This window comes from Cyprinodon tularosa, unplaced genomic scaffold, assembly GCF_016077235.1.
Source record: "Cyprinodon tularosa strain WSP-4 unplaced genomic scaffold, ASM1607723v1 ctg201, whole genome shotgun sequence".
NCBI lineage: Eukaryota > Metazoa > Chordata > Actinopteri > Cyprinodontiformes > Cyprinodontidae > Cyprinodon > Cyprinodon tularosa.
In genome coordinates, this window is record NW_024038739.1 from 793,390 (window position 1) to 820,492 (window position 27,103).

At 38.7% G+C, this 27,103-nt stretch overlaps 1 protein-coding gene across 1 annotated transcript; it reads right to left on the bottom strand.

Annotated features, from left to right (window-relative positions):
* Window positions 1-783: 783 nt before the first annotated feature.
* Window positions 784-25,450, bottom strand: jupa (junction plakoglobin a). Its single transcript, XM_038284704.1, has 16 exons — window positions 25,298-25,450; window positions 13,830-13,882; window positions 12,784-12,951; window positions 12,445-12,698; window positions 12,013-12,251; window positions 10,590-10,791; window positions 10,129-10,273; window positions 9,869-9,972; window positions 9,440-9,778; window positions 8,926-9,078; window positions 8,718-8,837; window positions 8,091-8,241; window positions 4,825-4,946; window positions 4,674-4,710; window positions 3,299-3,428; window positions 784-1,659 (listed from the first exon to the last, which is right to left on the bottom strand). Exons 2-15 carry the CDS (start codon window positions 13,840-13,842, stop codon window positions 3,301-3,303), a joined length of 2,175 nt encoding a protein of 724 aa, XP_038140632.1. The 5' UTR covers window positions 13,843-13,882; window positions 25,298-25,450; the 3' UTR covers window positions 784-1,659; window positions 3,299-3,300.
* Between the last annotated feature and the right edge of the window lie 1,653 nt (window positions 25,451-27,103).

The window sequence follows — 27,103 nt, forward strand, 5'->3', positions numbered from 1 at the left end:
TTTGGTATACTACCTTTGGGATTGCACACTATTCATGGCAAAGCTACCAACATTGGTAGCATTTTGTCTATTATATACATGCAGATCATCATTAAGGCCTCCCATAATAAAGCAAGAAGCATAGGATGCCATTGGGAAGTTGAATACCTCTAGTAACAAACTTTTTGTGCTACATATCCACGTAAAAATGCTGTTTCTTTTCATATTAGTTCTGAGTACAAGTCTTATGTCTAGCCTTAGTCACAGCTGAATTTCCCCATCTATGGGAACATTTATGCATTACTCATGTTGTTGCAAACTTTACACTTTATAAAGAAGCCACATTTTGCAGACAAAACTGAAAAAAACATGCATTTTCTTTTATTACTACCCCAAACGATTAATTATGGATCTAGTGAGAGCATCACACATCATGTTATGGGGAACATGGGCTGGAGAATAATATTAATGGCAATATAATTTTATTCAATAACTTTTTTTACTTTTAAACATATTATTTTCATTTACACTGCAGTATATGATTACAGCATTTTTCACTAACTGATGCTACAGGTTTTGTGTGTTTATTTTTAAATAGAAATACTTCTAAACCATTCTATTAGAGGAATTATAAACACCTGTAATGGTTATGCAAGTTTGTGCAGGGAATTCTTGTGGGTTTCTGAGGCTTTTAATGTGTTTATATTGACATTGTAAATAATATTGTATTTGACCAAATTAAGAAAGATTAAAATGTAAATTTTAGTCATATCTTGGGAAAAAAACAAAAACAAAACATGGAAATTACAGAAGTTTTGATATATTCTTTATTTTTATTAAACAAAATCTCAGTAAAAACTCTTTATGAAATAGAAAGATTTCCCTGTCAGTAGTACGCTGGCAGCTGCGATGCCATCCGGACTCCATCTTCTCTCCAAAAACCCCCGTTGTTGTGATTTTAACCACAGGCTGTGGTCCACAGCTACACATCAGTTTCCTTTTAAACTTCACTTGCAAAACATTAAAGACTGCTAAATTACTGGAGGGTATATGGTGAAGTTATCAAAGTGAACAACTTATAAAAAACATCAGAAAAATAAAAGAAAAATATCTCCAATTCTAGTAAAATCACAACAGCTGATTACATGATGGGCAACGGCTCTGCCTGATTGAATTCTCACCTAAAGAACATGTTAATGTAATCAATATCTGGCTCACAGTGGGAGAATGATGACAGTACAGACTGTGTACCAAGAGAGAAAAAAAAAGAAAGGCCTAAAGCAGTAGTGAGTAGGTGCACTATGCAGGTTTCTCAAATATTCTCTAGTTAATTTTTTAAAATAAAAATAAAGAGGCTACATGATTATGATCACAAAATTAAAATCTCTTTGGCATAGAACACCCACCCAGAAGCATAAACACACGCACTCGCATGCACACATTTCTATAAGGTTTTTAACAAAAACTTAAAAGCTTCCATTATAAAAAAAAAAAAAAAATCATACTTTTTCATATAAAACACAAAGTTGAGCCCTGTTAAAGTTGTGAGTCCCAAACTCTCATTGCATATTTTACAGAAGGTGGAGAGCAGAGGGAGTTATCTCTACCGGTGAATGCAATCTGCCTCGCCACTAAATCCCACTGTAGGTCGTCTGCCTCCACCTCTTCTCGTTCCTCATCCTGTTGGGCAGCAGAAAGAGAAGATGAAGGAGGGTTGATGAACAGTTTCGACACTTTGCACCAATCTGCTCCAGACAGAAGTTTCTTAAAATAAATCTGTTGTATATATCAGTGAGTTCCAACATTTCCATAGAAAGTGAAGGGAACACGGTTAGGATGAGAAAGAGGTCAGCACATTCGACATTGGAATCTCATTCTATACACTGATATTTTACCAACATTGTGAGGCCCTTGTAGATACTACAACACATTAACGAAAATAACCCCAAAACATACCAGTACCCAATACAGGCAATTCAAACTATTTTAATAATTGTCATGACAACATATTTGCCTAGGCCTCAGCTTATAGAAAAAATTGTTTTATCATAATTCAAATTTAAAGCATCACAGCAACCTAGCATTGGGATCAAATTATTTTGTATTGCTCATGCAAAAAGCAGATAAAATATTGGGAAACCAAGCAACTCTAATCAGAAAACCTTTTTGTATTAAATATAATTGTTTCAATTGTATTTAGGTTAGGGCTGCAACTAACATTTTGCAAATCGACTAATCTGTCAATAATTTTTTTGATTCATTGATTAATGATCTGTTTTTTCAAAGGTTCCTAAAAGAAGACTTTTTACGCCAGGCAAAGTTAAAACTTTTCTATATGTTCTGGATAGAACATTAACAGATGAAAAAGTTTTTTTAAACTTAAATGCAAAATGTTTACTAATTTTACAATTTTTATATAATTACTGATCTAAGTGGGTTGGTCTGTCAGCTAAAGGCATGTTTTAGAGTCTCTATGCTCCAGTTAACGATTAATCAATTACTAAATTATTTGACGATTATTTCAATAATCGATTAATGACGACTAATCTGATTAATTGTTTTAGCCTTATTATATTTTTAATCTACTTTAATAAGTCAAAATAAAATCTTATTCCAAAATCTGATAAATTGGGAATCATCCCCATGTAACAGTTTATATGGGGATGATTCTCCATCCCCCATATAAACATTGTTGAATCAGAACTTTGTTAAAAAAGTAGGCCTACTTCATAATAAGCAATACATTTTCAGAACCATTGGTTACAGGCCGTTTCCCAGATTACATCTGATAAACATTGTAGTTTTAATCCAGAAGTTAGAAGCTCTAATGTAAATTAAATTAATCTCAATGACAGATAGCTACTTTCTAGTCAATGAGTCAATGCAATCAGCTGTTCTTTCTTAGAAAACTTTAAACCAATCTGACTGTATGATCTAGTTGAATTGTCTCTGTAAAGCACGAGTGTAAGAAAGCAATTATAAACTAGCGGACTTGATTTAAATCCTTTCATCACAGCTCTGGCTGTAAAAAAATAGGGTGTGTGATCTTTTACCACAGTCTACATTTTCAGTTTTTATTATTTGAAAAATAAAATCTAATGATCAATCCTCCCAAAGCAGATCTAGGTCATAATTTACATAAAGCTTTTTGTATACATATGCCAGAAAAGTACATTTTAGTCATTTTAATCAGAGCACCCTGTTCCACGTTTGTCTCCTTCACTGCTTGCAGCAAACTGCAAAGGGAACTTCTTCTGCCCCTAAACTCAAAAACGTCAGAATCTTTGACTCTTTCTTAAGAGGTCATCACAATACTAACCGTTAATAATGATCAGGGTATCTGTCATATGCCGCGCCACCCTGAAAATCCTCCGACATCATATGTCCATTCATGCTGTCCATTGGCATTTCAGCTGGGTATCCATAGCCCTGGAAACCACCATCTATTTCTGCAGGGGATTACCACATTGAATTTGTTAGTTGTCACAGGCACACTGTTAATCTCATCTCTAAATCAATTTATAGTAGATATAATTTGTTTAGGAAAGAGACTAAAGCAATGGAAAGAAAAGTGTAAGAAGGAGCAGAGTTCAAGAGAAACATGTAGAGTTGTGTCTATTAAATCAGAACTTTGTCTGAATGAACTTGAAAAGTTGTAAGTCTAATGCTACGTTCAGACCGCACTCGATAGAGGCAGCAGAAGCTGCTAGTTTACATGCAAAAAGTAAATTGTTGATATGCATCAAGGCACATTAAATGGTCCTTCAGCATGTTTCGAGCATCAGGAAAGTCTTGACGCATGCATCTTGACGCATCAAAGCAGCACCCCATGAGATTCTGAACACCTGAGGCGAAAGATTTTACTTTTGCCGCTCAATGTGCAACATCAACCAATCATTTGGGAGCTGGCAGGGAGACAGAAACAGCGCTGATGATGTAAGTCATTATGATCACTCCTCTGAAACAGTTTAACATCTAAACTAACTTAAAATGTCAAAACCTGCCGGCAAAATGTCCTTTTATTATTTGGGCGCCTGTAGTTTGGATTATGTCCATGAAAAAAAGCCTTCCAGCCACCACGAACAGTAGCGGAGACCCCAAGACGCGAGCCGACGAGAGGCTGCTGTTGAAGGGAATTTTCAGCGACAGAGCACTGCCAAGGGGGTTTCGTGCTGGTCCGACAGCCAAATAATATTTTAAGGCAGAATTGTAATCTTGATGAACTGACTGCACAAATTATGTTTTGAGGTGGACTTTCTCACTTAAAAACATGTTAAAACTACTTTTTACCCACTGATCAGAGTAAATATATAGCAAAGCCGCTCTCTGCCATTGAACTAGGGAGGAGCAGATGCATCATACGTATCTTTACACACTTTACTGGAGACGCTTCAGGTGCTTCAAAGATGCACCTGAGGCGCGTTGGACCTTAATGTGTTCAAGCATAAAAAATGAAGCAGCAGAAGCTTTTTGCTGCTTCTATCGCATGCGGTTTGAACGTAGGAAAGTCAGAGCCCAGAGAACCTTTGTGCACTTCTATACACAAAGGAAACATTAAGGGGAACAAAAGTTTGAGTGTTTTAGATATCTAGAGAAATAAAAGTGTCCCCTGCCCTAATCACTACAGCAAATTTCCATCAGTGGGCTGACAGGTGCAGTGTTTGTATAGTGCTAACATGTTAGTGAAAACTCACCATCTTGAAAGTTTCCTTCAACGATTGTGTTGTGAGCCTGCCACATCAAAGGCAATGGTCAGTTACAATTTTTTAAGCACAATAAAAAGACAGCTCTCAATATAATAAGGTCTTGGATTGTGAAATTCAGACAGGAGAGGGCGCCACCTACCGTCTCCCAGGCTTCTGGGTCATGTTTGAACAAGGAATGCGTGAGCTCCACAGAGACTCGCTTCTTGTAATCAGGGGTCTTATCCTCAGAGATGCGGAAGAGAACAGCAGCAGCGTAGGTAGCTGGAGAGGAAAGAAAAAAGTTAATGGCCGATGATCCATAAATATAACACTGGAACAAACATCAAGAATGCCTTTGCAAAAGTTTAGAGGGCACCTCATGTCTTAAAGGAACCACTTTGTGGGTGTAATCCACTGATCTATATTTATGCACTGGATTGCTGATTGCCTGAAAAAAGTGAAGTCACTTGCCGCCATCTAGGTACTCCGCACTTTTACAGAGACAAGTCAGAAAATGATCTGTGTGTGAAGCATTTGACTGCAAAAACAAGCAGTTTGCTAGCTGTGGGAAGACTTTTCAAAGGTAATTTCCTAGTTAGTGGATGTACTAACCAAGAGAATCCATATAGACGCCAATGTATCTCATAGTATAGTAAGTAGAGTAACATTAGTCTGGCTATCTCGCACTGACTCAACAATATTGACCGAGTTAGCTATTGACATTTTGTCTAACGTTACAAATAGAAAGAGTAAATGGAAAGTAAAAGTGGATGACGCTGCTGTTTTTGTAGCCTTTGTTGTATTTCTTATTTGAAAAAGCCATGTGCTGAAATATATTGCATGTTATATTAACAAAAGAAAAAAAAAAATCAAAAAATTTTAAAGGCTAATGCACAGACAGCATAAAAGTATATGCCATCATGCATGCATAATTTGCAAATAGGAAAAGACTAAAGCATTAGCAGACATGTAACTGTCTTGATGTAAAATCTTGAAATCATATGTAATATGATGATGTAATATGTATATTACTTGTACATCAATTTAGTACTTTTGGCACATCTGTATTATTATGCTCCATTAACACATTCATTTTGTTGTGATGTCTTCGAATAATAGGTTATATTAAATGATTTTATTGACTTCACAATTACTATGCAATGTGATGTGCCTATTTCTTTAATTATAAGTTCAGTAATCTACTTATGCTTTGAAACAGCAAGTGTGTGTCAAAGTGATGAATTTATCATAAATAAGAACATAATCATTGTTCGATGCTGTAGTACAAATATTGTTTACATTGCGACCGGTCAAACTAGGGATTACCAATATGGCGGCCGGTGGCTTCACTTCTACCCTGTACTACCAACAGGCTATCAGCAATCCAGTGAATAAATAGAGATCAGTGGAGTAATCTCCCTAAATGAAAAGAATAGGCCTGTTAAAACTGAAGCTTGGTTTTTGTATGAAATATAAAAATTAAGGAAATAAAGTTTAAAAGTAAAAGGGGTGGCAAGGCATTAAAGTTGTCAGGCTCTTTATCTTGGTATACTTTGTTCCGTTTTAGTTGCGCCCTTATCTGAGGTTAGCATCTGGAGGTAATTGGTCTGACTTGCAGTAATAGTCTCTAGTCTGGTTAATTTCTCCTCCATCCTGACCACCACCTCTGACTTACTGTGTGGTAATTCAGAGGTCATAACTTCGCCTTTTACCCCACATGGAACTTTCCCAAATGATAAACTTTTAGAGTTGATTAAAATTGAAGTGGTTCTTTATTGCCCCACTATAAAAGATGACCTGCATATAATGCTAAAAAGAAAAATATACCGGTATCTTAAAAGACAAAAAAGAAAAACTATTCTTACTTTACTAGCCCTTTTCATACAAAATAAATGATCAAAGTTCTGCTTCACAGGACATGTAACTTTTGGTTTGATGGGGGGAAAACCCCCAGATAGCCCTTAATGTTTTGAGGGATGTGGACGTAATTAGAGTTTTGAATGAGCTCAGTCACTGCAGTGCCGCAGGGGGACATAATTTGGACATGAGTCATCAACAGAATTTCTGCTCTCCAACAAAAACAGGAATATGAGCGGTTTATCTGATACACAATGCATGTAAACAATCTGGTTTGAATTTAGCCCATTTTAGGATAAGTTCAACAGCATAAATGCTGCTGTGCGAGTAAACAGTCTGCTAAGGAAAGGAAAAACAAAAGTTTAGATTTATATAAAATGATAGATCATTTAACCAGTGCTACAGATTGATAACACTTTCCAGCATTGAATGGAATGTATTTTTATTTAGTGACTAGGCTACCATTATTAATACATCCTGGTAAAGTCTAAGGGCTGAAGTAGAAAATCTCCACACAAGTAGATTTCACTGTATCTGCAGCTGGTTTAGGAACCAATGTTTTTAAAATAAGTTTTCTGTTCATTTCGTATACAGGAGGCAGTCATATTAAGATTCTTGTAAAGGTGCTCTGAACTTTTTAAGTCGGAACCTCAAATTATCATGTTTTTTATTGCACCGTGTTGGGTACCCGTATAAAACGTACGGTACATCTACGGGTAGAAAAAAACCCAAACATATTATGTCACAGGTGCGGTCACAGGTATAAAAGAAAAAAATATGGGTATCAGAGTTAGAGCATGAATGAAACTTATTTATATTTTCTTATTTATTAACTCTACGTCTTAAAAAAAAATCAACTGATTCAAAAATATCCAGATAAAAGTATTTTTTTAAAGCAATAAGGCAAACCTTCTGTGAATTTATAGCTGGATTAGAGTGTGAGGCAATGCTCTTCAATGCCCCTGTTATTATAAATGGCTGTGTACAATTTGTGATCACAGAGACGGGTCACACTTTATTATTTAGGGGTCCATGCGGTCCGGGCCGGGATATATATATATATATATATATATAAATTATTTACAAATAGCATGAATTTAGCTGTTGGAAAGTTATACAAATTAGCTTTGTGAAGAGCAGGTGTAAAGATTCCCCTCAGACCACCAGCTACTAACCTCATGTCTTAGTTTAGCATCTCAACTAGGAAAAGATTAAATGAGCTGAAAACTTACAAGACTCAAAAAAATAAGAAAAAATATTTTTAGACTTATTTCTCAGCAAGTAAATGTTTTTGTATAGTTGAGCAAATAATTACTAACAGTTATGCAAAATCTCTAAAAACAAAAATATCTTAAAGAATAAACTAGAATAACACTAATGGTAGCTTTCTATGTGTCAGTGAAATGTTCAGGAGAAGTAATGCTGGAAATACTAAGTTGAAGCCAGATACCGGGAAACTGCTCTCACAGTAAGTTCTGCACTTCCATAAATTGATTTCCTTTCTCTCCAATTATGATTCATAGCAACATGATGATGGGCTAATTGGACCGGGATATCTAGGCAGCCTACCGATGCCCTCATTGTTGGAGTGAAGTAGCTCCATCAGGGGAGCTGATGCTCCCTCTGCGTCGATCAACTCGGCTGAATTTTTGTCCTGGGACATTTCACACAGAACACCTGCCGCCACACGCTTTATATTGTCCACTGGAGAGTAGAGGAGCTGCAGGAAGAGAGGAGAAATTTAGAGGAGAAGATAAGAGATGGCCATCTATTACATAAGTAAAATAAACAGTAGTCATCTGCCAATATTACCAATATTGGCAGACTGACCCCAAACACTTTAAAAAGTTTCTGCATCTCAATAAAGGCTATTTTGATATGCAGGGTTGAAGAGTAGGGCTGGATCATCCCCTTTAAATGTGTTGCTGTACACTGCCTGTCAGCTAGCCCAATAAATGTCAAAGATAACTAATAATTATAACTACTAATCAATTTGCAACAGGAGAGGAATTATTGCTTTTATATTTGATAAAAACATCAGAATTCTTACTGAGCTATAAAACAGAAATGTAGGAAAACGTGTGCAGCATACAGGTTAAATTAAATTCATTTGTGCAAGAACTACGGTAATGTTTTAACATTAGATGATCATACTGCTAGAATGAGACGTGACCTTGATTATTATTATTTTTTTACCTGAACAAAGAGGGGAATGGTATCTAAGTGAGCAATTTCATCTCTGTTGATGGGATCTCTTGCTAGGATGTGCAAAGCTCCTGTGCAACCCTCCACAATCTCCTCCATCCTCACACCGTCCTGCCATTTAAAACCAAAACATTATTCGTGGAAAAACAAGATTTGGTACATTACATGATAGTGAAAGCCAGAAGCGGCCATTAGGTACCTGGTATGTCTGCTGGTTGGAGGAATCGTGTTTCTGAGCATCCTGGTGGGCCTTAAGCAGCAGGTTAACCAGACGAGGGATGCCTCCTGCATCTCTGATGGGGGCCTGGTTCTCTGGGCACAAGGCCAGGTTACGGATTAAGCCAGCAGAAGCCTGTAGATGGGGGGATTAAAAATCAACTACTGGAAAGACATTTTTAGCAGAAGATATCCATAATTGGTGTGAAAATAAAAGTTAAAAATAGCACTTTTTGGTTCTGTTTTTAATTGAAACATTTCCTTCAGATATGCTCCTTCAGGCTGAGCAGCACTTTGACCTTCTGGATACTCTTGGTTCATCTATTCCAGCATTTACCTTGGAGTTCCTTTACTCCCGTTTTCCTTTCTTTTTTTTTTTCTTTAAACCACTCCACATTAAATCATTTTCTATTTTCCTGGTGGCACCTTCCCTTAACCAACACACTTTGCACCAATTTGAATTTCAGCCTTCTGTCCTTTTAAATCCATATCTCTACCTTGATGATGGGCCAGTAGTAGGGCTGGTTGAGCAGCTTGACGATAGCCGGGATGCCGTAGCTATTCCTCACAGCGTGCTGCGCCAGCTCGGCATGCTGGTGTCGCGAAGTCAGATGCCGCAGAGCGCAAACTGCCGGCTCAGTCACATCCTCCTTCTCTGGAGCACGCAGTATGGCATGGATCAGCGCCTCTACTCCGTTGCTCTGGGTGACCAGAGATTTGTTGTTGCTGTTGTTGCATGTGAGGTTGGACAGGATGCCGGTGGCACAGGTGAGCATGTTGAGGTCCTGTGAGGAGAGGAGCCCCACCAGAAGTTGCAGCAGGTTATCAACTCCTTCCTGGAGAGAAAAAGAAAAATCCACTTCAGATTAGTTGTGTGCCAGATAAAAAAAAAAAAAAAATTGGTTGTTTGAGAAAGGAATTCAGACCTGCTTAGTTGCAGCGTCTGACAGGTTCCTGAGAGTCCACAGGCAGTTCTGTACCAAACGCTGGCTGCCGCCCTGCAGGTGTTTTCCCAAAGCCTGCATTCCACCTGAGGAGACAGAAGAAAACCCCTCAGCTCCCAACAACATCTTATAAACTGAGGCCCTGTGTGTTGGGGCCTCAGTACAGCAAAAAATAAAAATGCACCCCATAACTCCTCTGCTCAGACAGGTGTGTTCTCTCACATACAAAACAAATTACATACCAGCTTCTACAATGGCTGGTTTGTTGCTGGGGCACACAGAGAGGACTTTGAGGACACGGCTGGTGGTCCACAGCAGCTTCTCATAGCTGTTGTTTTTCATGATATCAACAAGACCCTCTGGACCACCATTGGCGAGGATTATTAGCTGTTAATCACAGACACAATGTTAATAATAAATAGACTACCCTAAATTCATTTAATCTTCACCCAGAGGGTATTAACTCAGACATCACAAAGCCATAGCTTCTCCGGGCAGATTACCAATATTTCCGACAGTTTCCCCATTACTCTAATCGTTAACAATATAACTGCACCCATAACATCACCATGCCAGCACCTAAACAGCTCGGTTCACATGCCACACCCAACAAAAACACATCTTCCCACTGCAGTATTTGGCAGCACTCCAAGTATGTGTCTCATCTGCAAGAACACAGAATGTCCCAAAAACAGACACACACCTTGCTCTCCTGGTTGCCGTAGGACAGCAGCTGCAGGCAGTCCGTGGTGATGGCCAGGAACTTGGGGTTCCTCTTCTTTAGCAGTGGGATCATCCTCTGCAGTCCATCAGCCAGACGCACAGCCATTTTGGCTCCCTCCTGGTGCAGCAGCAGGTTGTGAAGTGTGGTGATGGCATAGAAGAGCACAGACTCCATAGGAGAGCTGAACAAGACAAGGAAAAAAAAAAGTGTATGATTACAGAAAAAATTGGCATTATGACTATATCTTTCTAAGTTCTAGTTGACCAAATGTCCTGTAACTATATAATCACAAAGGAATGTCTGTTTAAGTCCTATTAAGACATAATGGAGACAAATTCATTAGCATCACGAGGGAAATTTATCATAGAATTAAGTTCTAGTTCAACCTTTTTACAGGACTTAAATTAGAGCCACCCATATTTTCATCTACATAAAATGTTTATTCATTCATAAAATGAATAAAAAAATATAAGAAAATTGCTTCCACTTATTAATCAGAACAATAATGTGATAGTCTGTTACTGAAATCTGCATGGGACCCAGCAATTCATGGCCTTTTCTGCCCTGGTGCACAAGAGTGAAACTAAAGTTGGTACAGAAAGTTTCTCCCATGATCATTTTTTTTTTTTTATTCTCTATTATCTTAAAAGCATGTATGGTACTGTATAATTCTAGAGAAGTTTTGACATGCAACACTGCTGTGTCATTTACAAAGTTTTAAACATCTGACTCATTGTCTGTGAACAAACGACAACCGATTTTTGTTGGGTCACCGGCTCTGCCAGTTGTCCTTACATAACCTCAGGGTGTGGGAGACTTGTAAAACAAACAACCATCGTCATTCGAGTTGACAACATTGAGAGAACTGAACTACGTTTATTGAAGGGCAGAATAATTTTACTGTAAAGGTTAATCGTGTATGATTCACTTTTAACACCACGTACTGTGAGCCAAACAATCAATGAGACTCATTTAATCGTAGCAAGGTCAGCCAGGCACATCGGGGAAAATACATTATGAAGAGCAAGACATGATATAAAACAAGAAATACTACAGCTGCATGTGTTGAGATGGATATATCCATAGAAAAATTATAAAGCTCTGATTATTCAGGTGATGTGCCGTCAAATTGTTATGGCAGCTTAACCTATGTTAGTGCAGCAGAAAGGGGTTAAAAATCTATTGTTGGAACAAAACATCGTTGGCTTTAACAAAACTTAACAAAATGGAGCACACGAAAGGCTATAGGTGAGTAAATTAAGAAGGTAGCAAATCTTATTTAAAAGTATATTTGCATAAAATCTAGAATATGGCAAACTTTTCATCGTTCCAGAACCAATGACTTAAATACCCAGTGACAGAGCAATAAATTAAGCAGAAGGCGACATTGAGGAGGCGGTACCTGAGCATACGGACAAGAGCGGGGATCCCTCCTGACTTGAAGATGCCCAGCAGACCCTCCCTCTGGTGGGACAGGTTGTGGAGGATACTGGCTGTGGCCTTGGTCGTCTCCATGTCGTTTGTGTTCTGCATGGCCCGGACCACCGCCGCCACAATCTGAGGGGACTGCATGAGGGCACGCCGCGAGGCCTCCTGACGGGTGAGCTGGTTCACAATCTGTGCCGCCTTGCCGACCACCACCTGTCCAAAGGATTGACAGTTAGGGAGGGGGGCGTTTGTATTTTATTATTGAAATGATAGCTAAAATACTTTCATGATAAAAAAAAATGTTATTAAAAAATTCATAATTTCTGCAATTCTTGTGCAACTATATTTTAGCCTAGCTAGTTTGATTTTGCATAAACGTAAGGGTGCATGTCTTCATGTTCATTACCTGATCTTCATCATTGAGAAGTTTAGTAAGCTCTGGGATGGCCCTTGTGGCCAACTCGGCATCATCTTGGTAGTTGATCAGGTGGATGATGGCCTGTTTGAGCATCTGTGATGGCTCGGCCAGCCGCTGCACATTGGTCATCTGGGCTGGGTCTGTCTGGGTCGACAGGATGGTGGTGCCTTCCTCCAGTGTTTCCGGGAACATTGCAGCCCGAACCCGCTGTGTTCTGCTCAGCGTCAACTGGCTTTCCAGGTCTGGAAAGAAGGAAAATGGTGATCAATATAATCATAAAGAGAGACTCATTTACAGAAAACTGGTAAGTTAAATTATTTGCCTCACCAGGCTCCTCCCTGGAGATGGTGGTGGTTTTGACATAGCGTGTGGAAGTTGTGTACTCGCCATCGTCGTCTCTATAGGTGGTGGCTCCAGACTGGATGCCAGAGTCCAGCCCGTACATCGTCTCCTGCCACTCTTGAACCTTTACCCTGCCCCGATCCATCTCACCCACTGACAAGACAAAAAACATAAATGAAGGTCAGAAACAATGACAGTGCATTTCCACATTTTAAGAACCATCTGGTGAAAAATGTGTGTAAAAAATGTACATTTTCTTTCTATTCAAAACTATTATTATAGGCATTAAAGAAATAATCCTTTTTGGACCACAGGATTTTAATCTAAGTGAGTCATTCTGAAATCTTTAGTTTATTCTTTTTAACCTTTTTTTAGCCAGTTAACTTAAGACCAAAAACATAAAATCTGTCAAACTAGCATGTTGGATATTCTTTATTGTCGAAAATATCCACAGTTTATCCTTTTATTGCATTAACCTATATTGAAGTTTAACAAACCTTCCCTTGCAAAATAGATTGTCATTAGTACATACAGCACATTAGAGATAAAGGGTATAAATATTACATCAAGTTATCAAGTTAATTAACTCAATTCTATTGATAAACCGTTTTTTTATCCCATTTACATTTAGTTCTGTGTTGAAATTATTTCTGGCAATGATCCCATTTAATCATCTAGGACCTGGAAATATCGTACATACTGGCATGAGATCAAATATTGACTATAAAATGCTCAGCATTTATATTTTAATCAGCTTTAAATTGGTGAAAGTGATAAATCTCTAAGAGCTGCAGCATGTTGTTGGGCTGTGATGTTGAAAGGTGCTAATTAATTTTGCATATGGAAAAAAAAAAAGGATTAAACACTTCATGTATTGTTAAATAGATGTACAAGTGAGCGAAGGGGGGCGAAATAAAATTCAACATTATGCTTAATTACAGAAACATGCATTGAAAATATAAACATGATCATAACAGTACAAAATGGGATCATTGCAGAGAAATGAATAAAATAGGAGCTGCATCACTTACTTTGCATCGCCATCCTTGTCTCTTGTTATCAAAGGAGCAACGATGGAACAAACCTGAAATATGTAGAGAAATACAGCAATGATTTCCCAGGAATATCCTTAATCCAAATGATAAAACATCTGACTGCGCGCTGATCTTTCACCAATTACTAAACATTCTGGCACGCTCTCTGCCTCCTTGCACAAGCCCTGTCATTTTGCTTTCTCATCTGCCAGCGTGACAGATCCTGAGCTGGACCCTCCTACCCTGCAGCCAGGCACTCTGACCTGAAAACGACAACACAAAGCAGCAGCAGCAGCAGCAGCGAAAGCAGCAGCAGCAGCAGCGGCAGCGTGGTTTCAGGAGGAGGGAGGGCAAAATGGGCGGAGAGACAGCTGCACGTCAGAAATTCTTCATGCCGACCTTTAACCCCAGGTCCCCACCCAAACAGCATGAGAGCAGCCTCCTGGTGAAGTATGACAATCATCAACTCGCTGGTCAAGTTTAGGTTCTGGTGAACCCTGGAGCATTTGCATATACAGTGCGCCATCGCCTCAGCCCACAAAAAACAAAGCACTTAATATCCCATATGTTTGGCTTTAAAATATCTTCATATAATCAACAGCTTGAGTTGTGTAATTTTATGTTTGCATCTCTCCAGGCTGCAAGTTTATGTTGTTTGTTTGCTCTAAACCTCAGAACATCATCTTACTTCCCTGATAATCAACCACCAAACTGCATTAGCAATCATTACTTAAACAAGATACAGCATCTATAGACATGTATGCATTTTGTAATAACATCAATGCACCTGTTTGTAACACATTGCATTAGAATATAGCTTGAGCCCACGATTTATTGATCAATTTTAATATTTTCACTTTGTGCACTAGAATCTCTAGTGCAATGTCTTTATTTTCCAGAGTAAACAGAGACTATTGGGACGTGCATGGAAATGTTTTAGCCACATTTCTGCAGCTCGGATGACATTCACCACAGAAACTCCCTTAAAAACAAATCTGCATTTACAATAGCTGCCTGCCATTGCCTGTGACACATGACTAAAAGGCACAATGCGTACACTGTGCTGCTTTCAAGTGCTTTCAGATGTTTAGCTGTTACAGGACGCTTTGTTAGGCAAATTGCTGGGCCACATTGTGTGCATGTTTCACAAGCACTAAAGATGGACTTGAAGTATACAAAGATTTCAAAGAACAAGACAATAGCTTAAAAAAAATAAAAAGATCCATCCCTGAAGCTGCAGTGGGACCTGCGGTTTTACTGCAGCAATAGGCATTCATGTGAATCATCCATTATTATAACAAATAAAAGAAGCCCTGGCAAAAGTACATAATGTAGAGCTGCTACGTTAGTAGAAAGTGAGCCATCAAAACAAGATCAGGGCAGCAGTGAGTAAAGTACAGGGAATAAAGCCTTTCTTTTTAGCCGAAAATGCACTTTTACCTTCGTCATTGTGATTTTAAATTCAAAATAAATTTGTTCTCTGAATTTAACTAATCAATTAAGTAGCAATGAGCAGCTTTTTGCACCTGGGGTTCTGTTTCTGATGGAACCAGAGTAGTAGTCTTTTTTTTAAACAGGGGATTTTGAAGGTCCAACTCTTAAAACCAATAGACCACCATTGCCCCTTTCTATAGCGCTGTGCCATCATACCATTTAGCAGACTCATTTCTGATATTTTTAACTGGAATTAGAGGGAAAAAAACATCCTATTGTAAACTAAAAGGACGATAAAACCATCTGAAAATATTCTATGCTGTGTGTGTATCAGAGTTAAGCCCCACCTGAGAAAATACTTCATAAAACTACCTATAGATGCAACTATAAATATTTAGAAAGGCTGGACAATTAATTGCTTTTGCACCATAAACGCAATAAAAAAACAACAACTCAATTTTCAAATAGCAGATTTGCAATTTTGGTCTAATTACATTTAACAGAGCAACTACAGACTTTTTCACTCCAGCTCTTCAGGTGGAGGTACAGTTCAAGTTGGTTTGCTGCCACACAAAATAAAAGAGAGAGTTGTAGTTAGCAGATCCATGCATACGAGTGGAAATAAGCAATTTTCCACGCAAAAGTAAAGCCTTGTACTATTGACTCTGGACAAGAAAGCCTTCAAGGCCATGAAAACAATAAATCGACATAATTGTGGTAAATAAAAGGAAAAATCTAAATAATTTTTTGGGGTTTGGAAAAAAAATTTTTTTTGGGAAAATCAATGAGCCCTAATATTTTGGGTGTTTGTCTCTTCCATCAAGAGACTGTATTCATTGCCCTTTCTCATTACTGTAAAATATTAATATTGTAAAGTAGGCCAAGCTCAGTCAAGTCTACAACAGATATCTGCAATCTTTGGTCCCACTAACAGTTTTCCCACCTGTCTTGTGGATCACAGCAGCTTCTCCAGTTTAACCACAGATCTGTTGGCTGCTTCTTTGATCAACGCTTTCCTGGCCGAACCTCTCAGCAAAGCTGGACGGCCATGTTTTGGAAATTGTGTCTTTGTAATTTCAAATGATGAGCTGAAATGCACTTTATTGAATGTACAGAGTTATAAAGCCGCTTTAAACAGCATCTTTCTTGCTGCCCGTCTAGTATTACTGCTGGCTTTGGTTTAAAACTCTTCAACAAACCTTGCATGTATAATTAGATTACATTACACACAGGTGGACAATGTTTCCTAATTAAAAGACCTCACGAAGCAGCTAGCTGCACTGGATTTTATTGAGGGGTAGCGCTGTAGAGGGGATGCACACAAGCATTAAAAATTTTTAACTGCCTTTGACCCTGTGTATCATTTTCCTATCACCCTAATCAGGCCCAATAAAACCGACTGACGTATGTGGTTGTAACTTGAGAAAATAAGTTGGAATTATCTTTTAAGTGCAGCTTATTAACATGAGTCTGAAGTGACTCCAATATATATAACCCCAGCTTATTTATCTCTGTTAACTCCAATATGTTTGCATGTTTCTTTCATTGGTTTTTAAATTGCATTGAACGCGTTTCTCCCAGCTTTAGAAGAAAAATACTTTTACATAAACCTGATAGTCTCGTAATGTCTCAACATGTTTCTTTATCTCCGTTCACCTTCACATGAGCAGCTCTACGAGTTTCAGCTGCAGTGAATCTGGCACTGCCCCTGAGGACTGTCTCTACTTGCAGCTACATGATGCACTGACTCACCAGGTATCTACATACAACTGCTTTTACAGTCAACATCCACCTTCACCTTTCTAACTAATAGGCGCGGCTTTTCGTCGGATATATAAAAAAATAATCATACACCCGTCATCTTCCCTGCATTTTTCAGAGCTGTGTTTAACATCTGAATGTTAAACACCGTTTTGGACAGCGTCTTTTTTTTTTCTTTCCTGAAAAATCAGAGACAGCATTTGTGCTGCTTTGTTGCTCCTGAGGCAGCGGGTTCAGTCAACTGTTACAGTCTAGTGACACGCCCTGCCGATAATCTTGCCAACATACAGGGCTCTGTTTTGTTTTATCTCCTGGCCAATCTCATGTCTCTCGTCTAGGACATTTTGTTTGTTTTTTTCGATAAGAGCTACTCCCTGTATGGTAACCCAATTTCTTTCTTTTTTAATTCCTAAACCATTATGAAAGGTGATAAGACACTTCTATATTAAAATTGTATCAGTTTAAATTAAAAATAATTGTAAAACTGGATGTAAAATCTGTCTATGTCCTCATGCTGCCAAGTTTCGAGTCTTATCAGGCAGTTTCTGGTTAAATGCTTAGTCGTATCTTGAACTTCAGACTGGACTTTACCCTCCTCTGGTTAATAAGTGATGCCTTCATTGTCCTCGCAGTGTATTGCTCTTTACTACTGTCCACCCACACTGACACAGTAACAGTAACACAGGGGCCCAGCTCTGGGAGAAACCAGCATTTCACACCAGGCGCCTCCCACCCATCTTGTTGGGCAACAAGATGACTTCAGGAGGCTTCTTCCACAGAAAGCATTCACAGTAAAACCAGGAATGTGCATCAGTGAAAAGCTGCCAGAGAGCAAGTTGCAACAGACAAAGCAGGCGTGGACACTTTCCAACTGAAACACTAGTGTGACATTCCACGCTAACACCACATACTCGATATGTCAGACTGCAAAGCTTCCACTGCAAACCCTCCTTTATGCTTTTTCCACTGTTTTTCATTTATCCACTTCTGACTAACCAGTCATGTCAAAAAACTGCTGAAACTATCAGATAAGGGGAGGACGTCTCTGGTGTGACAAAAGGGATGAGTAAGGCTGCTGTCATTGGTGACAGTGATGTGAACATACAGTCCTGCCCACATCCACAGGCATCTGAAACAGGGTGTGTCACACAGCAAAAACAGGTTCTCAATAAGGGTGTGGTGGAGGACTGTGTGGGTGAAGGTGAACAAGGAACAGCTACATTTCCTAAATCTCCCACTTGTTTAGGTTCGAAGTTGCTAAACAAGGATGTTTGGAAATGAAAACCATCCCGGCAGATTGTAACTTTGCTGGCTTGAGCTCCTCTTTGTATAAAAGCAGAAATAAATCAGGTCAGGGGAAAAAAGACTCACGGGGCCCTGGGATAAACTCTGCTCATATTCCAATCATATCCAGAGGTTTCAAACAAGCTGCACAGAGTTTGTACTGATCTCCTGTTTAGGTTTAATCCTTTTTGGCAGGCAGGGTGGTAAATAAAACATCTCAGAGATGTTGCTCCTCTCTGGTAGGCTTTAAACACCTGCTTAAGAGCATTAAGAGACCACAAATCTAATAGAGTCAAAGTTTTCGGAAATATGCTTATTCATATTTAGGCCAACAGCCAGATAAGAAAACTGAATTTCATTTGGCTTACTCACAGGCCAGCGGCCAAATAGGCTACCAGAGATCAGCATGTTCATAAAGGAGGAAACAACCTCTTAACAACTCTTTATTACCGCTCCTGTTTTTTTTGGAATTGAGCAGAAGAAATTCAATACATAGTGAAACATGTTTCTTGACAGTTTATATGAACAAACATGACAGTGGGCATTTCCACTATGCTCAACAACATAAAAATATATTTACAAATACCTGACATGGGGTATGTTGTCACTTATCACCCAACATATCCTATAAGATAAGATCAGGCATTTGTTGTTTAAAAAACAAAAATTTGATCCCATCTGGTATTATGTTTGGGTTGACGGGCTAATACAGCAGATTATTCCAGCACACATCTGTAAAGCTTCTTGTACTATCTGAGTCATTGAACTATGCAGCACAGCCCCCCCCCCCCCCCCCCCCCCACACATCATGAAAACCACCTTTGAAGGAAACACATTCTAATACTGTTTTTTTTGTCTCCGTGCCTTAATGCCTACATCCCACAGGGGTTTAAGAGACATCCAGTAACAGCCTCAAATCCTCCTTACTTTTCAATGTAGGTTGTGTCCAATGTAGGGTGTCATTTTCATACGTTAATCCTGGCCATCATTGGAGTCAATTTCAAACACACTATAGGAAGGGTTAAAAGTTCAACATTCTGTTTAAACCATTTTAGTGCCTATTAGAATGGACATGCTTCCTCTGCTTTGGTTATATTTGGTTAGATTTATTAATGTGAAGCCCTTGTTCTGCTACTTTAACCAGATAATGAGCATCTAATGCATATGATTGCAGACACATTGCTGCTATAAACACCAGTTTCCTCATTGTGGGACAATTACGGGATTTTCTATGCTGTTCTATTCTATTCAATATCTGTATTACTTGTTTTTTTTTTTTTTGCTTCAGTGCATTTCTAATTACTTTATAATTTACTGCATCTTTTAAACACACACACACACATACTGATTTTTTTGTTTTACTCCACGATGATACAGCAAGAATAATTCATTCAAATCTTAAAGTGATTAGTAAATGATGAAATATGGTGGAAACTTTAATGATTTTCCCTGCCTTGATCAATTCATGGAGAACCAACTATACCAATTTTGAATTGCTTATAACTCATGGCATCTTTTCTTTATAGATTTGGAAATTAGCTACCTCTTTTGAATAAAACCTAACTCAAGTCCTCAGACCATGAGAGTCCCCCCAGATGGACAACAATAAATGTTCAGGCACTACAAAGGTTGCAAGGGTAAACTAGGTTGCAACATGCTATGACTCAATAAGTGCGGATGTGAGAACAGCTAATGGATTAAATGTAGTGAGCGACAGGAAGTAGCGGTCAACCTTATCTGTTTCACTAAAGCTGGGAGACAGTCTAATCTGAGAAAGGAAGTTTGTTTAGAGAAGCTGGGTTGCTTCTAATTACCATGAAACAGCTGAGAATTTTTGGTAGCTTCTATAAACCCAGATAAAGAGGAAGACAGTTTTGAGGGCATATTTTTTGTATTTTATTGAGTGTCCGTAATATTTAGGGCATAGAAACCAGCCGCTTGCAACATCAGGCTCAACCCCATATAAAGCCTAAAGAGAAAGAATAGGAAACATATGACCGTTTCCTTCTGCAACATGCAAACTGACATGCATTCATCCTAATATGGCGTAAACTGCCCTTCTTCACGTTATCTGGAAATAGGCTAAAAAAAAAAAACTAAAAAAAAAACAGTTGACTGCTGCCAGAGAATAAAAATAAGCAGAACTGCTGAAGGCCCTTGTTCTGTCAGTCCATTCACTGCTGCTACTTTAATGAGTCGAATTAGGCCAGTGGATATAGTACGGTGGCTGTAAACTGGAGCGTAGCTGTTTACTCCCTCTGGGATCTCACTGTGAATCAAAGGAAATGTGAGAGGTCTCGGAGGAGGTGGCTGAGCGCAGGCCAGATTCACATTACACAGACCTAATAACAGAAGAGGGAAAAAGTAAAAAGCAGCATTAAGTGCACATTCTGCACTGGAATAAAGTTGACTAAAAGGAGCAGCGTAGGCAGTTAAAGAAAAAAAAAAAAGTGTCTTCTGCATCAGACAAGGAGAATACCTAAACACTGAATTCATAGCTGATATTTGATTAGATTAGCGTTTTCCAGGCCACTGTTTGATGTTAAAGGAAGGATAGGCCGTCTCATCCCGTGGTGTTTGGCCAATGCTAGGAGGGGAGAAGATGAACTGACAGCACAGAGAGTGTCTGTGTTACTGTGTTTGGGACTGAGAGGAAAAGAGTGGCTACATTGTCACACTGACTCCTGATGTAGTGAAAAGGAAATTACTCAAGAGTTCCCCACTGGGTGCAAACAAAAAGGAGCGAAACACATCACAACTCTGTGTTCACAAGCCAAATTTAGAGGCCAAAGCTCTGTATGGAGAGTTTAATCTTAAACTGAAATACTACGCATCAATGTGTGCCTGAAAGCTGAGGCAATGTGACAGATGATTAATTTTTCAAGTAGGTTCGAGGCACAAGGAAAGAGGAGAGTGCTGTTAAGGACACACAGGCAGAGGCATATAGTGAGCCCAAAAAACAACATCAAGTTATAACAAGCTCAAATACTGAAGAGTGTTCACTCAGTAATTACTTTTGCACTATAAAATCTTTACTAAATAGATGATCAAGTAATGATTAAGAAGTGTTTTACATTTTCAGTGGTACCTTAATAATTAAATGTCTACTTAAATGAGCCTTGTTTACATATATATAAAAATCTATATCCTGTGGCAAAAAAAAAAAAAAAAAATCCCAAACAGAACAAGGCAAGAGTGGGTAAGTAAGTTTATATATATATATATATATATATATATAGGCAAGACATTTATTTTACATCTACAATAATTTACAGATCAATTTGACTGCATGATTGGTTTATGGAGCAAACAATTGTTATTAGTAATTTGATAAAGTAGAAATCAAAACATTTACTCCTCTTCCTCCCCAAGTGTTTAAGTTTAAACATCACTAACTGAGAGGATAGACTTCTGTGTTTTCACACATTATAACTGAGCTTGCCTAAGTTCTGTTATCATTTGCTTTATGTATAATGATGCAAACCAAACCTTATGCTTCCCGTTTTCTCCAACAATAAAAAAAGCAGTGAAAGCAGTATTTTTTTTATGTCTATCTACTAAATGAAGCTTGCTAGTTTATGTCCTTCTTTCAGCCACACCCTAGCTGTCCACACTTTCCTCAGTATGTCACAGAACTGTAATTAAGCGACAGGGATGACGTCTAGGAGCAAAAAAAGACACAGCCTGTCCCTACTAGATCATCCATCTTTGAAAAATCTCTCTTAGAGTTGGAAAGTAAAAGCCTTTCTTCACAGCAGGGTAATGAACAGATCAGCAGCAGTAATGTATCCAGAAGAATAACAGCAGGACTCAGCTATGCTTTCGGTAAGCTGCTGGATTCATACAAGATTGATAGATGGACATTTGGTGAGACCTGAATATAAAAAGACCAAATTGAAAGACTAGGCAAATATTTATACTGCCAGACATATACAAAAGAAAAATTGTTATAGGTTATGTCGTGCAGGCAAACCTTCCAATTACCTTCTCTAATCCAAAGCTACCTAAATTACACTTTATCTGCTAAATACAACTAATAAAACGGTATGAATGAAATAAATCTCTATGAATTTAATTTCATTGGCAAACACGTTTATTTGTTTATTGATCATGATAAATATAAAATATAGTTTGTCATTTTAAAAGCAAATGCTGCCAGCCTATTAAACAATAAAGAATAGGAAAGAAAAAGTATGAGAGTTTTAAATAACAGTAAACTTGAACTGAAAGCTCCACATTTTGGGGAACTTTATGGACATTTTGATATAGTTTAATGAATTTTACATGAAGAAAGTTCAACGTTAAGCACCACTGGATAAAGACAGAGGCAAATCTAAAGAGAGGACAGAAAAAAAAACATAAACCAAAAGGTCGGGATATATGTCATATAGTAATCCCCTTTAAAAAGTATAATGATTGCTAAACTGAGGGACCTCCTGTCCTTTTGCTCTAATGTAGGACAGTATCAGGGTATTAGATGAGGGGGTGGGGGGTGGGATTAGCACCAAGCATCCACAGATTTAGCAGCACAATCTACCACAAGTCACCCACTGTGGGTCTGCTGCCTCTACCCTTTCACCCTCTACCCTGGGGGAGGTCGGGAACAGCTTTCCAAACACGCTGCTGTCTGCTGCTGGACTGTGAGCCAGATTGGTATCAAGCATGAGGACCCTGCCCTATTCAATCTTTGGCACATTAAGCAGCCTATGCAGGAAACGTTCGTTCAAACGCAGCAGGATATCACACAGTCTACTGGCTCTGATCCAGATGCGTTGTAATAATTGCCAACGATTCACACTAGAAATGGGAGAAGTTTAAACCATAAGACAGAATGAAAATGGTAACAAAATTATAAATAGCTTTGTCAGATAAACGGTTGGGAAACATTGGGCTGTGGAATTAAATTGTTTAGTGGATTGATCCTAAAACCTTTTACATCGATATGGGAATTGGTGCTACACAAAGGGTAAAAATAAAAGCATCACTAGCAAGTCTTGGAGATTTTGTATATAGCCTGTATCAATAGTGATGATATCTTAAAATCTTCAAATTTCAATGGCGTAATCCGGCAATGATCTAACTTTCTAACACCACCGCTACTGGCGTCAGCTGTAAGACATGGACTTCCAATTCTGAGGTTGTTGGTTCGAGACCCAACTTAGACTTTAAGGGAGTGGCGGCCTAGTAGTTCAGGCATAGAGCTTTGAATCCTGAGGTTCTGGGTTTGAGACAGACTGCCGCAGACTGCAACTCTGGGTCTCTATGCAAGACCCTTAACCTCACACTGCTCCCCGGGCGCTGCACAATGGCAGCCCACTGTTCCCAAAGGGGATGGGTTAAATGCAGAGGTAATTCTTTTCAGAAGTAAGATCAATAAAGCGCATGATACAAATCCTTTTAAAATAAATTACAATGAGTCATATCTGTAATGTACATACAAAACAAACCAATACAAACCGCTATGTAATAGTTAGGTTTGAAGTGGAAGTAGGTTATTGATGTAACAGGAATGCACAACTGCCTAAAATATGCTTTCTGTTTATTCTACAGAACCCATAATTTATCATCTTCAGCTGAGAATCAGAACGCCAAGGTCCCCGCCCTCGACTGCAACCCATCACACATTGCACCCGACCCCTTTGGCCCCTCCTACAGGTGGTGAGCCCATTGGAAGGGGCATCCATGTTTCCTCTTAGGGTTGTGCCCGGCTTGGCTCCATGGTTAAAAGCCCGATCACTAGGTGCTTGCCCAAGCATGGCTCCAGAGTGGGGCCCCAGGTTAACCGCATCCGGGTGAGGGAACGCTACATCCATTTATTTTGCTCGTCATAAGGGGTCTTTAAGCTGCTCTTTGTCTGGCCCCTCACCTAGGACCTGTCTGCCTTGGGTGATCCTGCTTGGGGGCTTAAAGCCCCCAGACAGAGTAGCTCCTAGGGTCATTGGGACACTCAAACCCCTCCACCATGATAAGGTGGAACCCCAGGGAGGGCCTGGCCCAAGTGGCTGGGGAGAGAGTCATCTGGGCCTCCCTACTGAAACGACCCGACCCCGGACAAGCGGAAAAAGATGGATGGATAATTTTTCCATCTTCTTACACGGATAAAAAAGGTGTTAAAATATAATCTGAAACAACACTGATCAAAATCCCCTTTAAAACGACACATTAAGTCTGTCATTGGAAACCAAAAAAGGCAGTGATAGATGAAGAGGTGGGTTTAGTGTGGTGTCTTCTTTCAAACGTTGTCTAATCCAATAAACTCTCAGCTAGAGGGCCGAGAAGATTACACAATAACGCTCTTGATATCGAACTAGACTTCCTTAAGTTTGACTTTGGAGAAAAAAAGCATTAAAAAAAATCAACTGAACTTTTTCCTACCACCTATCTAACATACCCAGTTATGTTCATCATAACTGACCCTCTGAACTATATTTCCTTACCAGATTATTGCAAGAAAACAAATGAAGCAAATGAACTTCTGCCCCCCCCCCGCAGGGGTAGGGCAGACTGACTCTCACCTGCCACTTATGGACGCGAACAAACAAAAGCGCATGAATTAAGGGACATAGAGATTTAGACGGATGAGGACAAATAAAATGTATATATTCAGTTTTTAGAATCAGCTCTTGGGTATCCAAGGAACTAAAAAAGAAATAAACTACTATCAGCGTCGTTAAATAACCTGTGGTCTAAGTGAGCTCCACAGGACTGGATCGCAGTACTTTGAGGTATGCGGAAATGAACTTCAACTATATAGAAGCTATATTTCTGACCAACAGAGACAGAGTTGTGGTATTACGGTTCAAAAATACACAAAAAATTTTTTTTTGTAAACTAAACCACGGACACACACACAGAAAAAACAGAATGAAGGCTGAATTAAATGCGCACACGCACAAACAAAGAGTGAGACGGAAAAAGACGCACGCTGGGAGCCGCTTGGAGAAAAGAAAACGCGTAAGAAAAAACATATAATTAGTTAGTCTTACCTTTAGGAAACAGAAAAAAAATAAGCTTTTCAGATAATCCCAGCCCGGTGTCCTTCTGCAAATGTTGCTTGACGACAGAGCTCTGAACAAAAAAGTGAGTGAAAGGAGCGTCACCTCAGCCAGGCTCCGCCCTGCTTGGCGCGACCCCACCCAGCGTGGGGTCTGCTTCATGCCCCACCACCACTATGTTATTATTGACAGGGACCATACTCTGTTTCCCAAATAAGCTTTTTACAAGCTGTTTTCTATTCATAGACTTCCAGTAGAAAGACAAGAATAATTTTCCTTTTATTTATTCCACATATATGTTCAGAAAATTATTATTTAGGAGAATTTAACATTTTAAGAGGAAAATATAACCAAGAACAGGTGTAAAACTACGATGTAGCCTATTTATTGTGTCAGAGACCATGAAGACTGAAGACCCTGTCTTTGTTGGGTTTATTCTTCTTTCACCTGCGTGACGCTCGGCCACACCTTGATTACATCACGAAACCAGACAGTTGGATGAGTCACTGCTGCTGCCGGGAACTAACCCCTCACTAACAAACACACACCACCATGCAGCTTCTCCTGATTGTTTTTCTTTATTTTTCAGAAATCACTTTAGGTTTCAGTCTTCATTTGACTAAAAATGACAGAACTGTTTAGAGAAATAAGAGTTCTCATCGTGTTTCTTTCCTGACATGGTGAGGTCTATTGTTTGTGTTAAACAACAAACAAACAACAAAAAGCAAAACTGTTTTCCACACTGGTAAAACCACGTGTTGTCATGTATTCTATTTGTGCAATATATTTTGGTGCTTGTTAAAATAAACAAATGTAAACAGTCAAAGGTCCATGCATCAACCACAGAAAAAACAAAAAGCTTTATTGTCATTTTGTATATACAGAGTGCATTCAAAATGAAATTTCCATGCATATAGCAGTGAAATGAACATTTACATTTATAAAATGCAGCATTGATGTAAATCTAAACAATGTAGGAGAAAAGGAAAACCAGACCAGACACCAAGACCTGGTGCAAAAGTCATTGATATGCATGCATTGATATTGATTTTTGCAAAATGCGGTAGTATATTGAGTTGTGTTCTGTTTAAAAGGATTGAAGTAAATGTATTTAATGGAGGGAAGAGGAGCCCCAATGATCCTTTCTGCTGTTCTCACCACTCTTCACACGTTCCAGGTCTCCAGATCATCCCATATTGTCTGGATACCTAGGTTAAAAATGTGAAAATAGCCTTAAAAGTATTTGTATATTCTTTATTCAAAGCTGTTCACTAAAAGTAGGTCTTATCCATTTATTTTTTATTTTTTGTTACTGTTCCAGTTGTTATAACCGGTTTATTTTTGCTCTATAAATACATGTATTTCACATGATCAAACCAATTTTCATTTCAGGCACAGATAACCAGAGGAAAATGTCATTTTCAAACAGTTCATTTTACTATGCAAGAAGCTTTCCAGGACAACCTGGCCCATTGTCTTGAGTTTCTATTTGTATCTAGGAAAATTGAGTTAGGTTCTATTAACCTCTTTTAGGTCTGATTATCTGGAGAAACAAAAAAATTAATAAAATGATGGCTAAAGCACGGAATGTCCGACAGTATGAGCTACACTAAAGTTTTTAAAGAGCAACAAATTATGCTCTGCTCTAAAAACATTTAAAAGTACAGTAGATGACATGCAGAGTTAGTATCATCTGTCAGTATGAAAAGGGCTTCAAAGCAATTTTGGAAGTTTTTTTAAAACTTTTTTAATCCAAGTGAGACTGATTCAAGGAAACATCAACCTTCGCAGGAGGGA

Bases quoted from the DNA above. Each gene is read 5' to 3' on its own strand.
- jupa (XM_038284704.1), bottom strand. The intron at 9,973-10,128 runs GTATGTAATTTG...CTGTCTCCTCAG, and splicing joins ACCAGCCATTGTAGAAGCTG to GTGGAATGCAGGCTTTGGGA. The intron at 8,838-8,925 runs GTACCTAATGGC...TTTAAATGGCAG, and splicing joins CCAACCAGCAGACATACCAG to GACGGTGTGAGGATGGAGGA.